The 18,350-nt window shown below is 34.5% G+C and overlaps 2 protein-coding genes across 2 annotated transcripts; one reads left to right on the forward strand and one right to left on the reverse strand.

Moving 5' to 3' along the window:
• Positions 1-2,141: 2,141 nt before the first annotated feature.
• Positions 2,142-4,051, reverse strand: LOC101737395 (large ribosomal subunit protein bL33m). Its single transcript, XM_004925897.5, has 3 exons — positions 3,869-4,051; positions 3,695-3,798; positions 2,142-3,004 (listed from the first exon to the last, which is right to left on the reverse strand). Exons 1-3 carry the CDS (start codon positions 3,907-3,909, stop codon positions 2,919-2,921), a joined length of 231 nt encoding a protein of 76 aa, XP_004925954.1. The 5' UTR covers positions 3,910-4,051; the 3' UTR covers positions 2,142-2,918.
• A 3,789-nt stretch (positions 4,052-7,840) lies between these two features.
• On the forward strand, positions 7,841-9,883 carry LOC101737537 (ELAV-like protein 1). The gene has a single exon (XM_038017215.2). The coding sequence runs from the start codon at positions 8,336-8,338 to the stop codon at positions 9,461-9,463; it is 1,128 nt and encodes a 375-aa protein (XP_037873143.1). The 5' UTR covers positions 7,841-8,335; the 3' UTR covers positions 9,464-9,883.
• The last annotated feature ends 8,467 nt before the right edge of the window (positions 9,884-18,350 follow it).

The raw sequence follows: 18,350 nt of genomic DNA on the forward strand, positions 1-18,350 counted from the left end.
GTTTTAAAACTTAGGTTATAATCAAAATGATAAAACCTATCATTGTTGTTCACCGACCATTGTTGTCATCATCATTGTTATGTACAAATAAAATACGTAGGTACATTGCAATTATTTCCTGTGTAATTTGAACTTTTTTTTTAACAACGAAAAATCCGGCAACATGCGTTTATATAAAGTTTTGACACACGATTCCTTTGCTTCCCTCGAAATTTTTAGTAATAAGTACGAAAAAAAGTAAAGCAAATATTCTAAAATTGATTGTATGAAAAGTTAATTTAGTTGTTGCGGTTTATTAAATTAGAAAAAAATATATACAGTACTAAATGTACTTATCCGAACTATAACTTACATACTTATTCTTTATTAGATTATGTAGTAGAAATATTTTATCTAATAATACGTTTGTTTCAAGTACAATAAAATTACATTAAATATTAATTGTATTTCATTTTCTTCGACATTCTAATAGATGATGAAGTACCTACCTAATCAGCGTGTTAGTTGATCAGTACTTTTTGTCTTAAAACTCATCAAACAGCATATCAACGTAATTAAAATATGTTTGCAACATTATAATATGTTCACTAAATACGAAATCATTACTGGTGGTAGGACCTCTTGTAAGTCCGCACGGGTAGGTTGTCTGCCGTGAAGCAGTACCTAATGCGTATCGGTTTGAAGGATGGGGCAGCCGTTGTAACTATACAGACCTTAGTACTTATATCTCAAGGTGGGGGCGCATTTACGCTGTATGTCTATGGGCTCCAGTAACCACTTAACACCAGGTGAGTTGTAAGCTCGTCCACCCATAAAAGCAAGAAAAAAAACTTAGTAAGAAATTATGTATTGTCACTGGCAACTCGTGCATATTCAAATTAGGACTACTATTCAATTCCAAGTCATTCTTAAAGTTTCGATCTCATCAACATTTCAATTGAGAGTCATGTACCACTTACCAATAGAAGCGCACGCGTCTTTGACCCCAAGTACGTTTACCATCGTTTAACGGCCGTCTGGTGTAGTGGTAAGTGACATGCTCACTACACAAGGGTGTCGCGGGTTCGAATCCTGCCAAGGGAAGATATTTGTATGATAAAATATATAAATGTCTTTTCCAGGGTTATGGATGTATATTAAATATATGTATGTGTTTAATAAAAATCTTATATTTATTTCCGTTATCTGGTACCTTGAAGTCGTCGTGGCCTAAAAGATAAGACGTCCGGTGCATTTGTGTTGAAGCGATGCACCGGTGTTCGAATCCCGCAGGCGGGTACCAATTTTTCTGATGAAATACTCAATAAATGTTCACGATTGATTTCCACGGTGAAGGAATAACATCGTGTAATAAAAGTGAAACCCGCAAAATTATAATTTGCGTAATTACTGGTGGTAAGGACCTCTTTAGAGTCCGCGCGGGTAGGTACCACCACCCTGCCTATTTCTGCCGTGAAGCAGTAATGCGTTTCGGTTCGAAGGGTGGGGCAGCCGTTGTAACTATACTGAGACCTTACAACTTATATCTCAAGGTGGGTGGCGCATTTACGTTGTAGATGTCTATGGGCTCCAGTAACCACTTAACACCAGGTGGGCTGTGAGCTCGTCCACCCACCCAAGCAACAAAAAAAAAAACCTGTAACACAAGTTCTTTACGAACTTATCACGGCACCAGTTAACGTGGCGAGATTGTTTAAAAAAAAAAAAAGCTATCTACCTGTTTTTCTAAATAGAATTAGGAAAGGCGACTAAATATCTTTCAAATTACCAAGTTGATATAAAGTTCCCCATCAATTCATTCTTTCATCCACTTTACAACAAAATATCAGATTTAAATTCGGAATAGCAACTGAAGTCTATATATTATTATATTTTCAATACATACAGTAAATAATCAGAGCTGGTGTTCAATGGTGGGACCTAAAGATCTTCAACCATCTTGAGGCATGAGTCTCAGTGTTATAGTGATACCTACTGTTGTCCCATCATTTAGGTCATTGTGTTACTCTCTTTTTAAATTTAAATTTTTCACTTCACAGAATACCTTACTACCCACTAGCTAACACTTTCTGCAACTCACGAGTAAATTCTACTGCATATACAAATCCACACACCTTCACTATTATCATTAAAACATCCAATATTATCAACAATTTATTTACACACTACAGAGTATGTTAATTTTACAATAAAACTACTTAACACTAGTTTAACATAATTTTCAGAAATTTCAAATTTAAAATTGAATCCTTGTATCCATCTTCTTTCTGTAAAAGTACTATATATAGCTCTGTGTATTTATAATAAATAAAACAAGCTTGTCTGATTCTCAGTACCACTAATGTTCAGAATGGACTAAATGTAGAATTTTTTTTGTATTAAAATTAATTTAAGAATTTTTAGTATTAAAATATGCTTCAACTATTACAATACATATTATACAAACATATAGACGCTTGAAAGGCAAACGTGACTAAGCAACAATAACTGCTTTATACATAAATAATAGGCAATAACCATATTTGATGTGCAAAAAATATATATTTCTAGGTCTATTAAAATTCTAATAAATATTAAAATCATTTCAATCCTACAGCTAGATTTGTTAAAATAGATTTTTTTTCAGATATTTCAACTTTAAATTAGTCTACTGTAAAGTTCACACATTGTCGCTTAGTCACGTTTGTCTTTCAAGTGTCAATATGACACACATAATCTTTAAATTACTTCAGTGTGGAACTACAACATGAAATGATTTCTTACTTGGCCTTAATAAGTTTTTACAACTTCTTTGGGCATCAAATAAAAAACACAATTTTATAACAAGCTCTTTGGCATAAAGTTCAGGAAAAGTAAAAAGTTTTACATTTCAATATTAAATTTGAAAACACTAACAGAATGCTAAATATTGCTTTAAATTAAATTTGTTTATAGACTGTCGGTTTCCAAGTGGACTTCATACTTCGGATTTTCTTGCATTCTTTATACAAACTTTCTTGTTGAACTGGAATATGAATATATAATTTTTCATCAGTATATAAATGTATAGTGAAATAGAAAATTAAAATAAAGCAACTTACATTTGCTCTCTTGCAGATTATTTAACTATGAGTGTGAAACATTACTTTGTCTTACAACAAGGGTATATGTATGGGGTTGTTAAGATATTGTTTTCCTTTAATCCCAGAAAGTCATGATGAGTGGCAACACTCTGTCGTGGTGGTGACAGACCCCCACAATACACAATACAGTGAGCGGAATAAAACAGAACAAGAAAACATTCCAAATAACTACAATGGGAAATGGTAGTGCAAAGTAGAGGGGGAAGAGGTCGACCGAAAAAGACAAAGATGGAGTTTGTAAATGACAAGAGAGAGAAGAGAGAGAGTGAGTGTTGAGCTGACGGAAGAGAATGGAAGAGAAAAAAATGCTTGTCGACTCCACCTAGTGGGATAAGGTGACGAAAAAGAAGAGAAGATAACTACAACAATGCAAAGCAAATATTTTTTTCTAGAAAGTTGTTTAATTTTATCTAACCAATTCTAACCAATTTAAACCTCCCAAGTTTTATTATCAAATCTATAAATCATGTAAAAAATTCACGCCACTTGATATAAGACAAATATATATTATATACTAAATTATTTCTACAAGATCAAGAATAAAATTAATGTTTATTGAATTAAAGTCTTACTATATGGATCGAACTCTATAGACTCCATCTTATCAGCAAGACGATCTCGTATCCTCGTCTTTTGGTGTCCAGAAACAGCACTCTCAATTATTACCATTATATATCTATGAATACAAACAAAATATTATTAATACAATTTTTTTTTTCATATTCCAATTAAACAAATAGACTCACTTGCTCTTCGCCTTTTTAAATAAAACGTTAGTAAGAAACATAACTTAAATTGGAATTAATCTTTTTATTAATAAAAAAAGTTTTAATTCAAATGTTTATGAGCTTTTTAAACCTGAAAAGAAGCAAATTATTTTTTTTAGGATCCAGGGGAATTTGACATGAACAGTGAACTAAATGGCATGTATATGGCACTTTTTTTAAGGGATTTTATGACCTGGTAACTGAGACTTTTAAGTCATGTCTTATTTTAATTTCTCTTATTCATATTTCATGTACTTCTTATTTCTATTTATCTTATTAAAAAATGATATTATGGAGTGAAATGAAATGAAGATGATTAATTTGAGACATTAATCAACTGGGATGAAATTAAATGAAATGAAATGAGATGATATGGGATGAAATATAATCTCAGTAAAATGGTGGTCATTTACTCTTCTTTTATTCTTTATTGTACACACAGTTAATATAATACAGTAATAAGATATAAAAAATGGCGAGCTTAACTCAACAATTGCGTTATCTACCAGCTAACCGTTCTTAAAGAAGGAAAGCTTTACATGAGTGGGTAGATGAGTACAATCTAATCAATTCACTTATTGATACAATACACAATAACAATAATAAAAATAAAAAACACTAATACATAATACATCAGACTATATACATACGTTACGTCCAGCGGCTTTGTTTCATTTTCCCACATTTGTGCACTTTCACAAATATTAAACAGTTAATGTAGTTGTGTAATAATGGCGGTTTTATTACACATTTAAACCCGAAGAAACATTAAATAGACAAAATAAAACAAATCACACAACTTCACTCCTCGCGTTCCCGCCAAAAAGTCCGTATATGGCACAGATAGAATGTGGGCACAGATTTATTATATTAGTTATGTCTGACAGATAGATACATAGAAAAACACGCAAAGAAATTGGGACGGCAAAAATATGATTTTTTTTACATGGGAATAGAAAGACTGATGAGTCAAAATCAAAAGGTTATTTAAACGAGTAGTTCGTCACTGTAACAATTCGGAATTAATAACGTAGCTATTAACCGATTTGGAATGATAATACGTCACTAAAACGAATCTCCAAGAAACTCAAGACTTGCAATTCCAAATCACACAAAATTTACAAGACCCGAGAAAAAGCTGAAACACTTTACTTTTTAACATAGATAAAAGAAATCTTCACAACGCACAGGAGACACAATTGAGGCGAAAGAGAGGTTTATTCTTATTAAGTACGTCTGCGTAGTTCAAAATCCTCTTTATGACTACGAAAATAAAAATTTGCGTATTTTTATCTTTTGCATGTTTGACAATGTAAGACATTAATAAGATATTTCTGGAAAAAAAGACAAGCTGAATTGTTTCGTAGGATTAATCTTACACCGGTCACTCACATGCGCACGAATACGCAAACCCGCAAGTGTAGGACGACATTTGCGAATGATTATGCAAAGTTTTCGCTGCATTCGTGGTTTTCCAAGCTGTGTCGGTTTTTTAACAGACATCAAAGCGTGCGAACCTCGAACCTTCGCGTAGTCTCCCACACATTCGCTTACCCAGTTGCGCCGACGATTGCGAAGGTAACGGACGTATCGCCATTTTCATAGTTCGTGACGTCTACTGTGTAGCGTATCTTCATCAAAAGAAATCCCATAAAAACAGCATGGCTGTTCATTAACAGCCATGCTGTTTTTATGGGATTTCATTATGTCTGGGAAAGAATTCAAAACTCTTTTTCTTTTCAATGTTCTATTGACGAATTAAAAAGGAGGAGAAATTCGTGAGACATTCGTAAACAAGTGTAGGAGGAAGCGCAAACGGGTTCGCAAATTGAGTATGCGAACCCATTTGCACAGCCGCTAGGTTTGCGAATGAATGTTTGACGGCCCTTCACATGTGCGCAAACATTCGTACAAGTACGAATATTTGCGCGCATGTCAGTGGCCGGCATTAGGACTATGGTATATTGGGAATCAGTGGTAGCGATTACTTTGGCATTCAATGAGCATGGTCAGTGTAATGCTGACGAACTGTGACCTGTGATGTAATTGCTGCTAACATTAGAACTAGAAGCATCGGGGTAAATCGAGGGTGGATCCAGCGGATTCGTCAAGACGTATAGAGGTTATTGACGATACCCATCTAAACAGCTGTATTATACGCCGGCACAGAGTTGTATTTAATAGTGGTCACGATTAGAGGACTCATTCGCCAAGCAGCAACTCTTTTTCTGTTTTTTTAGGTCTCCTTTGGGCGCTTGGGTCGCTGTTAGCAAATCCCACATCTTCTGGCTGAGCGCTTGCTCGCCCACCTGTACTAGATAAACCGGAAAGGCCACCAGGCCTCCAGTGGTCCCTCAATCACAAAAAAGAATTTTAAAAAGTTAATGAGAGCCCGTTACTAAAAGTTGAAACCTGAAAAAATACGAAATCTAGAAAATAATATTTCCCAAACCTCTCCTCGCCTTACTGCTTAGTACGTTTGATCTATAAAAGTCCAAAATCATAAATAATCTATAACATTATTTAAGTTGAAATTGTAAAATTAAATAATTTCATATAGGTAGGTACATATGTACGGTACGGACTTTTTGGCGGGAACGCGAGGAGTGAATTTGTGTGACTGTGAAAGTGCACAAATGTGGGGAAATAAAATAAAGCCGCTGGACGTAACTTCTCGGGATGCTCGAAAAAGTCCCTGAAAAAATCTCCGTTAATGACCACCATTTTACTGAGATTATATTTGAATCGTCTATTATCAAAGGTGGCAATCTGTGCATTTGGACAAAAAAATTTTATTGATATGTCAATACAGATTGATTTGAATATAATCGTCTCCTTCAAAGAATACGGTTCAAAACCTGCATTAAATAAAGGTTAATAGTTAACCTGTTATTTATCTAAGATGTCGTTCCGAAGAGTTTTGTGACTGCCAATGGAATACAAAGTCAATAAATCGTTTTTCTGATTTACCAATAATTGTCCAAAAGTCAGATTGCCGGCTTTGATAATAGTCGACTCATTTCATCCCATATCATCTCATCCCGTTTCATTTAATTTCATCCCAGTTGATTAATATCCCAAATTATTCATCTTCATTTCATTTCACTCCATATTATCATTTTTCATAAAAATAAGAATGTACGGTTCTTTTAAATTTGGAAAATTGTCGTACAGGGACTACCTGTTTCTCGAATTCTAACACATAAAAATTTAAATCTAGATTTTTTTATTTCAATAGTTTAACCGATATTTTTTTTAGGGATTTTATGTCCTGGTAACTAAGACCTTTAGGGCATGTCTTATTTAATTTATATTCTTATTTGTATGAAAAATGATAATACGGAGTGAAATGAAATGATATGAAATGAAGATGATGAATTTGAGACATTAATCAACTGGTATGAAATTAAATGAAATGAGATAAGACGATATGGGATGAAAATATATGAATAGCAATTTCGGAAAGGGCACATCTCTGAAAATGTAAAATGTTATTTTCGAAAGCAGTGTAAAATTTAAAATATTAACTTTTGAGATATATTTTAGTGTTAATTAGCAATTGAAAATTACTGGAATTATTATAAAATGGTTGTAGGTAAGCCTCAAAACTACATGTATTTGAAAAAACGTATTTGACAAAATATGCGACATGTGCCCTTTTTGAAATTGCATATTCATATATAATTGAATAAAAAGGTGGTCATTTACTGCTAAAATTCCAGTGGACTTTTTGGAGGATCCCGAGAAGTTACGTCCAGCGGCTTTGTTTTATTTTCCCACATACGTGCACTTTAACAGATACTAAATAGTTAATAAACCACCGTTTTTACACATTTAAATCTGAAGAAACACTAAATAGGCAAAATAAAACAAATCACACAACTTCACTCCTCGCGTTCCCGCCAAAAACTCTATAACCGATATTTTACGATGACCATAAACTACTCATAGATACTACCAGATGCTACGTTTCTGCCGACCGTAGACAATGTAAAGTTACGAAAAATATGCCACGCAAACAAAATTAAACAAAATAAATGCAATTGTTGACAGAAATAAAAATAATGTCAATGCGGTACACGTGCATTGCAAAAAAACCTTTATTATCCATTTGTGTCATACTAATTATGTTTGTGTTGCTCAGATTTAAGTCAATAATTTAAGTCTTTCATACTCTAAGAACTAAATAATTCCATACTTGAAATCTACGCTAAAATCACATGTCACAACTGCCAAACAAAAGGTGAATCCTGGTAACATTCCAAAAACAAACTCGTTCGTGTAATGATGAACTTGTGAACCGGCAACGCCGTCGTTTTCGTACGACAATAACTTTTGTGTTTGTTCTTTGTTCTTTTTTTACAATTTAAATGAAGTGAACAACGTCCAGTGCTGTGAGTTTTATTACTATTTTGTTTTCTGTAGTGTAGTAACAATAAAAGAACAATGCAAAACGATATGGAGAATGGCGGCGGCGACGCCAATACCAATGTGTCACCGACCAAACTCATGGTCAATTACATACCGGAGCTGATGACGCGCGACATGATGTACGCGCTCTTCTCTGCCATGGGTAAAATAGAGAGCTGCAAGCTGATAGCGAATCGCGGCTACGGCTTTGTTGAGTATGAAAAACATGAGGACGCTGAGAAGGCGCGGGCTGCATTCAACGGCCTACTGATGCAAGGCAAGACGCTGAAAGTGTCGTTTGCGCTCCTCAACCCTGAGAACAAAGTCAGCCACAAGCCCGACACCGAATCCAACCTGTACATCAGCAATTTACCACCAGACATGACCCTCGAAAGACTCAACACTCTTTTCAGTCCTTTCGGTAACATCACGAATAGCCGCGTGTCACAAGGTATCGGCTTTGTTTGCTACGAGACCCGGCAACAGGCCGAAGATGCAATAAAACACATGAACGGACAATGCCCAATACCGGGAGCGGGTGCCGTCATCGTCAAGTTTGCGAATAAACCTAACGCAAATAAAAATGCTCCTAGACCTTCGGCACGTTCCGGCGTGGGAGCTCCGCCGATCGCGTATAACGGAGCAACTGCTGTGTTCAACGGTTCTACGCCTGCAGCTTTCAACGGTACTAATATTAGTGCAGCGTTCGGAGCGCGCGCTTATGCCACTGGTTTCCCGCAGGCGTCGCCGCCACCACTGCTACCTTCGCCCGGCAAGGCGCTGCCATTCATCAATAAAGGCCAACAACGCTTCAATCCAATGGCTGCTTCGAACCACAATACGTTGCCGCTGTTAGGAGCGCCCGCAAGTCCGTTGCCGTTGTTGGGTACGCCCCCTGCATCACATCAGACCACAGTGTATGTATACAACATAGGCGAGGAGACCGAAGAGCTGGCTCTTTGGCAGCTCTTTGGCCCCTATGGTGCCATCGATTCTATAAAAGTGATAAAGGATCCAGAAACTAAGAAAAATAAAGGTTTTGCATTTGTGAACATGCGTGAGTATGATGAGGCTGCGATGGCCATCCAGGCTCTCAATGGGTACACGCTCAATGGACAGGTTCTATCTGTTAGCTTTAAGACACAGAAACGAAGCGGTCAGTGAGTGCGGACGTTGTGACGCCGTCTCTGTGATCATCCTAGGCGGGATGCTTAAACAAAGAATTTTCATTCCAATCTCAAAATATTTTTGTAGTCGAGAAGGGATCCTATGTGCATTTCAGATTTAGTCACATAAGTATTTTTGTAAGATTGATAGTTTTATATTTGGCGAGAGCGCGACATGACTATCTGTGTGAGTTTTAGTTGGCTTGACAGTATCATATATGTGTACTCAGTTTATATTGTATGATATAGTATATAGTATCAACTATGTATGACCTGTCGCAATATGTATGTGTTGGGGTGGCGTGGCTCCGCCTCAGCAAACGCGCCTCCGCCCCTCACCCTCCAGCTATTTTTATTTTGTGTAAAACAAAACCATTGTATGTTTTTAATCTTTAATAAATTTCATGTTTAAATAGAATTTATTGTATATTTCACTATATTTTTTTCTATATACAGTTTAATCCCCCTCCTGTTGTCCTTCATTTACTTACATATGCATTATAATCCATATAATTTATTTGTGGCAGTAGTTGATTATTAAATGTATATAATGTTTTATAGTGACTGGAAGCGGCAGGTCTGCTGTGTAAAATGCTTACATTTTGCATGTTTTGTAATGAAAGCGAACAATAAGTTTTATTTTGTTTATGCTACCTCAAAGTTTATGACCTTAATTTTTTTGTTTTTTATCTGGCATTGTATATATTTATTTTTTGGTGCTGTAGTACAAGTCATGCCATCTAATAGTCTTGCCTTTCGGGACTGTTGAATAATCAGTCACTTTAGGGGCTTCGAGTAGGTTCATTAGCAAATTGCCAAGTTGTCGAAACGCGTACGATCGTATTTAAAATACAAGTACATAATATTTACTACTACGTTAATGATCTGTATTACAAGGAATAAGTTAGGGATTAAAATGACTGCCACAATTTATGTGCTAAAAGCATCTAGGTGCCTACTCTGTGTTGACGAGACTCTAAACAACAGTTTTAGGAGTGAAAGTAGAAAGTTATATTACTCATTACGCCTTCTTAAATGGTGAGTATATTGACGTAATAATAAAAAAGGAATTTTTGAGACTTAATGTTTCTAGTCGTATAGATTTTAAAAATATTTTGATACACTCACAAAGCAGAATATTATATTCTACATACTTTATCGCGATTTACGGTAATCCTTTGATCGTAAATGAAAAATTTCATGCATATTTATTACAAACAGTTCTAATAAAATTTTGAGTTTGCCTACATCATTCTGTTTTATAACTACTACGCTGAACAGATAAGACGGTCCAATGGGCTGATAAATGTAAACTTGACGAACCCAAAAGTCTAAATTGTTTAAACGTAAATCTTGTGTAGGGTATCTATAAATGTAGTTTAGCATAAACAACTAAATTTTCCGGGATGTAACTCCATTAATCGTGGCGATGACGTACAGTTCAACGATTTTAAATTCAAAACTCGTTTAGTGCTTGTTACGAATGACAAATATAGAAGCGTTCGAAATTTGTAATAATTCGTATTTATTTAGCTTTGAAATATAATCGCGAAAAATATGAAATCTAACTTTGATATTTAGTTTATTCTTACCTCTAAGTCTATTTAAGACAATTAGTGGACGAATAAGAACTAAATTGATAATTTCATCTTGAGACATGGATGTGAAAAATCAAACTACATTGAAATAACAACACTCTTATGCTTAGAACCAGAACGTGTATTACTTTGCCGAAATAGGCTGTTACTAACTCGTGCAGGCTTCACTGAGACTGAAGCTAGGGAAACATGGATAGGAAAATAAGATCAGGGATTTCACTAGCAAGGAGGAAGGAGAGGCGGTATAGCTGTGCCTTCTAATCGATAGTGAGATAGATTTTATTAAAGACCCGCTATAATTAAGAAACAAACCATTCCTAATGCTAGCATACCAAAAACCGAATGGTCTGAAATAACAAAATGAGTCATCAAAGTATTTAAAAAAAAAAACGCTCACATAAAGTATGACGCTGTAAAGGGACATGTTAACTTTAGTATTATCATTCTGCCGATACCGTTTAACTTTTATCAGTTTCCGACATTGTCAAACTATGTACATATAAGCTGAATGTTTCGTGATAAAATAAATAATCCTTGCGTGCTTATTCTCGCGTGCTAAAATTATTAGACAGCTTTTTTTTTGCATTATACAAATTTTCGTTAGATAGGTATATTCCAACAGTAAAGTAATTAATGTTTTGAATAGCAATTATTACGACTCCAAAGAAGAAGATAAAACATTATTTTGTGTTTATCGTTGCTCTGACTTCCACCGCATGCTGATATCAACGTTTATATGTATTTTCAGCAAATAATGCTTCTTTGGAATTAAAAACAATATTGTGATATTATACGAGTATCTTGCTGTCGAAAATAGATTTAAGATAAATAGTAGACACTATATTGTGTACTAATCGCGTTAAAAAAGTAAGGTAGATCACCTTTTTTTCGCTATTATCTTCCAACCAATATTTGAACGCCATCACTATCGGGTTCTTGAAAAATCGAGTTCAAATCACTTGTCCTTCCCAAGGGCACGGTCTATAAATATTTACGTACACTGCCGACCATTCAACGACCTTTTAACAGTCGCGAGTCTGCAGTGTAACCCCGATGTCTGGTCGTGAGATACCTAAATGCAAACTCGAATGTTTCGATACTGCACTGGTTTAACTCAATAATAGTAAATAAATAAATAATAAATAAATAAATATTTACTAACAATCACGTCACGTTAACTGGTCCCGTGATAAGTTCGTAAAGAACTTGTGTTACTGGTACCAGATAATGGAAAAATAAATGTAAGACTTTTATTATACACATACATATATTTAATATACATCCATAACCCTGGAAAAGACATTTATATTTATCATACAAATATCTTCCCTTGGCGGGATTCGAACCCGCAACCCCCTTGTGTAGTGACCATGTCACTTACCACTACACCAGACGGCCGTTAATAGTATAAATAAAGAAGTACTAATTTGAAGGAGATGACGTTTATTTCTGATGACAAGTTCTTCGTGGTTTTACTACTGTATCTCATTTGAAATGAGGGCATAATCGAATTGTGTGGAATTCTTTAGATGCCGCTTTGCCCAGATCCATTAGCTTCTACTGTTTTAGTACAAATTTTCAATTCAAGGCTAAGTATTCTTTCAGCAGTTTCTCTAGATTATCCAGAACAAAAAGTCAAGGACATACGAAAACTTTTCGACACAAGACATGTGTTAGTTTCTGTAAATTTAAATCAAATGTATGAACATAAATAAATCTTTATTTCCGCGATTCTGTGTTCTTCAAAACAGAAATGCTACTACAGACAACACAATCATTCTAGTTTTAAAAAATTGCGAAAATGAACCAAAAGTATGTGTTCATAATACAACTTTCGTATTGTTCTGATTAAAGGGCACGTTCATGAACACTGAAATATGACTAATGCAACGCTTATTGATTATTTTTGTAGGCAACTAATAACCATGAGTCATTTGTTTTTTTATCTACTCGTTTGCCAGCCCTCTTCAAAGACGATTTTAACGTTATGGTATTTAGAAGTTAGTTTTTACAGCATAGGATTCAACTTAATTAAGATTCCGAAGTAGAAATATTTTATATTTATTAAATAGTTTGTCATTGCTTTTTCTCTTACTTAATCTCAAGTATTCTGAATGAAAATCTTGCAATAATTCAATACTTCACTAATAGATTATTGGATAAAGATTCGATAATGTTTTAAGCTTAATCTCAACATAATCATCAGATGTTTGCCAAAGTTTCAAAATAGATTTATGTTTATTAATTTGACAACGAAGATTGAACCCATAATACTCTATCCACCACCCTCTGAAAACATTGATTAAACTCTTAAATGGCTATTAGTGTTTGATCTGGGAACTGTAGGGATAAATAATAGCGCTCTGTTATCAGATTCATTATTCATTTTCGTTATCTTTTGTATTTAGGAAAGATATGAAAAATATTAAAAGATTATTTAAAAATTACTAAAATAACCAGAAAAGGTTAGATACGAATTAAGTGATGAATTTATTAAATTTAGAGCCTATTACAAATCTGCTCAGTGGAATGAATTTCACTTTAAACAAATTCTCAGTGAAATTTGAGATTTTATGCCTTATTATTTATATCCATAAATAATGAAATTGTTAAGTGAAAACCAGAATAATGCCGGTGGCAGTCCCATGAAATATGTCAAAACCTAACGCGTCCAAAAGCCTCGCTAAAGTAATATAATATAAATTTCAAATTCACCCTCATTTAATTTTTATTGTGGTTTGATGACTAGACTCTTTTTACACTTTAAATTTTTTATCATGTTTAGTTTGTTGATGTTCATATTTACATTCTATAGCCACATTATTTCGTCACATTATTATACATTTATATTATTCTATAGACGTATTGGCAATAAATATATTTTTTTCTTTGCTCTCAGAAATGGTAAATATCGCATTAAATTTGTACTACCAAAATTTTGTTACATTTTTGTGCAGGGTACAATCATGTATCTAATATAAGTCTACTTACTCAACCATGAATAGGGTCATAAAATAAACCGGTACCTATTTAAAAAGAAGTAATGGTATGACAGCCGTTTACTTCTATTTCGTAATATTGCTTTTAATAACTGCGTAAAAATAATCACGCACTCATATATAAAAAAATCAAAGACAAATTGAAACATTCGCGTCTTTATGTGATAGATGATGCTACTATGCCTATGAAACTCATAATAATTATATGGTACATTCTAAGGTCACAAGAGTAGGTAATGGCATTCTGCGTTGTTAAGCTGTAGTTGAGCATTTCGGTAAAAGTAAACGCTGGAATTAACTTTGCAGACTGAACATGTAGACACCATACCAATTCCGCACATATCTAGTCGCGAAAAACAACATTATATACTTTTGTTTGACTGATTTATTTTTAATTCAATAACAATACTTTTCGATTATGGCAGCATATGATCACGACTTAACCTAACCTAATCTATCTTAAGAAGGAGGGAGCCTGGAGATTAGTAATACAGGTCTTTGAACCTAGTACAGACTTCAGCTCTTTCAAAGGCTTACAAAATAAATTATAAGGTTAAGGTTAATATTAAGTTCGTAATAGCCAGGTTAGCCTCCAATCACTATCCATTACAATCGACCTCATATTTCAACTCTGAAAATGCGCAATTTTTTAAGAATGTCATGTTGTTGTTTGAGTTGAACTTATTATCAAGCTCTTTGTTGACGTCGAACCGATGAGCTGGTTTTTACTGATGATAGTGATAGTGCGCTCTATCATCACGCGGCTTGCGATTCCGATCCGGTAGTAGACGTATTCGCGAAGCAACTGCTCTTGAGCAGTTAGGTCTCTTTCGGAGCCGTTCGGGCAGCTGTTAATATCCCACCCCTTCCGATTGAGTCCGAGCTCGCCACCTGTCCTGGTGAAATTGTAATACTTTCATATCCTATTTATTTCTGCCGCTAAGCAGTCATTCGTTACTGTTTGAAGGGTGAGATAGCTGTCATACAATTGAGAATTAGACCTCATGCTTCAAGGTTACTGGCGCTACTCACGCTGTGATGTCTATCGGCTCCAGTTATCACTGAAAACTGTGTTTGTGACCCATCTAAGCAATACAAAGAAAATTAATTTTTAATCACTCAATGCAGTGAAGCGATTTTTCTTTCTGTTTGGATAGCTCTCCGTGATTCCTTTTTTTTTAAAAAAACTTTGCTATACATTGACTTTATTCTCTGAAAACTACTCGTAATTTACAATTGCTGGATAAGTGACTGAGCTAAAGTAATTATGACCAAATAATACGTTTAAAAACCACGTGCTTATTTCCCTTTTTATACAGTTTACATGTCTATGGAAATATTTGGGTATTGCTTAGAAAACTTGCACAGTACTTGACTGTCCATAACAGTTCGCTTTTAAAGGGGAGCCAGTCTCATAGTTTATCTAAAGAATACCTTCACGGGATTTGGACATCATCTATAATGACGGAAGATTACCGTTAAGATATTTCTGATAGACTTCATTGGTGTTAGATGGGATACGCAACGCAGAAAACACTTTTCCTAAAAGTAATAGTTAATAATTCACTTTTATGTCTAGTAACAAATTAATGTTGTTATCACTAGTTCTTTAAAAGAACCCAAAAATTGTATATCCCAAAGTATTAGGTATCCGTTCTTTAAAATATTCAATTTAGCAAATAAGACGTTAACGAATTCACAGGACAAGGAAACCGGTTGATGTTAAGTGCAAAAAATCGAACAGGTATAAACAACACTTTTAAAGTAGACATGAAAATGTGCTATTTCAATCTCTTCTTTAAATCTATACTAATATAAAATTACACGAGTCAAATCTGTTCATCGATTTTTTTCTTATTGTCTCAGATTGAAATTGACCAATACTTTTCCTCTTCTTGTGCTTACACTTCGAACGGAGCGCGTGTAAATTTTTCACGGCAAAATGGTGTTTGTACCAATCTGGAATTTCATAAACGATAATACCAGTATTTATGATGACTACTGTGGAGTTGTAGGCAAATAGGTGAGATTACTATGTACGGATGGTAGCAAAATGATTGCAGAAGCATGACAAAGCCAGGGCTGCATACCTGGCATCTTCTGATAAATAACTAACAAACCCTTGTTCTCAGATAAAACTTTATATTTTGCTACATAACAACTGGGCAATAAAACAAAAACCGCGCAAACCTAATCAATTCCTAAAACATTTCTAGGTTAAATTATTTACCGTACAACAAGTTCTATCACAGAACAAGCAAGGTAACTCGTTGCTATGCCTTGCTAGCTGTTGATAGCTGTCTAAAGATTTATCCTGGACCTTCATATTCTATGGTAATAATGGGCAAACGATCAACATTTTTCTGTTTGTTGTCAACAAAGCGATTGCACTCGACCGCGCAACAACTTGACATATACCAAATAGGAAACGTTGGATGAGCAACTGAACTGGATTTATATTACATAGGTTTGGATTCTGTAAAATTTTCTTATGCTGACAAACAAACTCGTTTCTGTTGCTTCCAATGAATGCCAATTCATTTGACTATTATTGTCACTTTTTTAGTTTAATTATCCGCATCAGTTATCCGCAGAGTTGCCTTTTTAATTGAATGATTTCGTCCAAACCAACCAACCTGTGTCATAACCTTAGCTTTGGTGAATACGCCAGGTGCTCCGCATAATAATATGGCTTCACCACTTGCTACAGTAATTACTAATATTAAATTTGTTTGCCGGTTTCATTTTATTACACGACATTACCCCATCGTGAAAGGCGTTTGAGAACGTAAAATGTAAATGTTACGACACATACAGGTAAGTATTAACTTAGCAAAACTCCCAGCCAGACTTAGAACTCCAGCATAGTCCCAACGCATCAGTTGATATGACTGGTATATTTAAGATCCTTTTAACTACTTGGTATGTATCTATGTAACGGAATCTTGAACGTGATTTTCACACCCTTGATAATCTCGGATTGATTTGAAACTTGGCACACACATTAAAAAAATGTCTGGTTCTTTTGTATGTATTTTATAATGACTACTTTTACCAATTTCTGTCAATGAAATATTTAAAACCATTAAACATCTAGCAGCCTTCTCATTTTTGATACATTTTTTTATGTTACAACTTATAGAAAATAATTTGGTACTTTTTCAGCTAACTACAAAAGCGTGTTTTTTTATTTTTTTAATCTACTATTTTTACACGTTATTGCGTAATATTAATTTTTACATTTATTTTAATTGGCAATATTACCCACTTATATTTCATAAAAATAATTGTCCATTTCTACTATCTTGGTCCTAAAACGTTTTTGGTGGCCAAATACCGTAAAAAACATTGAAAATATGGACGGAGACGTTGTATCGTAAACATCCGTAGTATCAAACAGAATGTTGCGTTATAGTTTTAAACATGAGAATACACAGGATGTGAAACAGCTGAATAATTACAGTTTATAGCTCCTAGCTTCCTTCGGTTCGAATTTTATACATTATGATAATTAAAGAACTATAAATTACCAAGACTTTTTTTTGTTTCAACCTTCAAATTCCATTGTTCCCAATAGTGAGTTTAGTTTTTACTACGAGGATGAACATTAAACTTCTCTCTTGCTATCTCTCTTGTGGATCAGCGATTTCTCATATGAGATCGAAGGATCGAAAAGGAGCACGTAAAATTATATCTAGGTACGGAAATTTTTTTTTTTTTTTTTTTTTTTTTTTTTTTTTTTTTTTTTTTTTTTTTTTTTTTTTTTTTTTTTTTTTTTTTTTTTTTTTTTTATTGCTTAGCTGTGTGGACGAGCTCACAGCCCACCTGATGTTAAGTGGTTACTGGAGCCCATAGACATCTACAACGTAAATGCGCCACACACCTTGAGATATATAGTTCTAAGGTCTCAGTATAGTCACAACGGCTGCCCCACCCTTCAAACCGAAACGCATTACTGCTTCACGGCAGAAATAGGCGGGGCGGTGGTACCTACCCGTGCGGACTCACAAGAGGTCCTACCACCAGTAATTACGCAAATTATAATTTTGCGGGTTTCATTTTTATTACACGATGTTATTCCTTCACCGTGGAAGTCAATCGTGAACATTTGTTGAGTACGTATTTCATTAGAAAAATTGGTACCCGCCTGCGGGATTCGAACACCGGTGCATCGCTTCAACACGAATGCACCGGACGTCTTATCCGTTAGGCCACGACGACTTCTCAAAAAGCTTCTCTTGTAATGCTAAATATCTAATTATTCGAATTAATTACCGTTGGCACCCTA

Source organism: Bombyx mori, chromosome 18 (assembly GCF_030269925.1).
Source record: "Bombyx mori chromosome 18, ASM3026992v2".
Lineage (NCBI taxonomy): Eukaryota > Metazoa > Arthropoda > Insecta > Lepidoptera > Bombycidae > Bombyx > Bombyx mori.

Bases quoted from the DNA above. Each gene is read 5' to 3' on its own strand.
- LOC101737395 (XM_004925897.5), bottom strand. From the start codon at position 3,909: ATGTTTCTTACTAACGTTTTATTTAAAAAGGCGAAGAGCAA. The intron at 3,799-3,868 runs GTGAGTCTATTT...TTGTATTCATAG, and splicing joins TTTAAAAAGGCGAAGAGCAA to ATATATAATGGTAATAATTG. The intron at 3,005-3,694 runs GTAAGACTTTAA...TTCATATTCCAG, and splicing joins TATAGAGTTCGATCCATATA to TTCAACAAGAAAGTTTGTAT.
- LOC101737537 (XM_038017215.2), top strand. From the start codon at position 8,336: ATGCAAAACGATATGGAGAATGGCGGCGGCGACGCCAATACCAATGTG.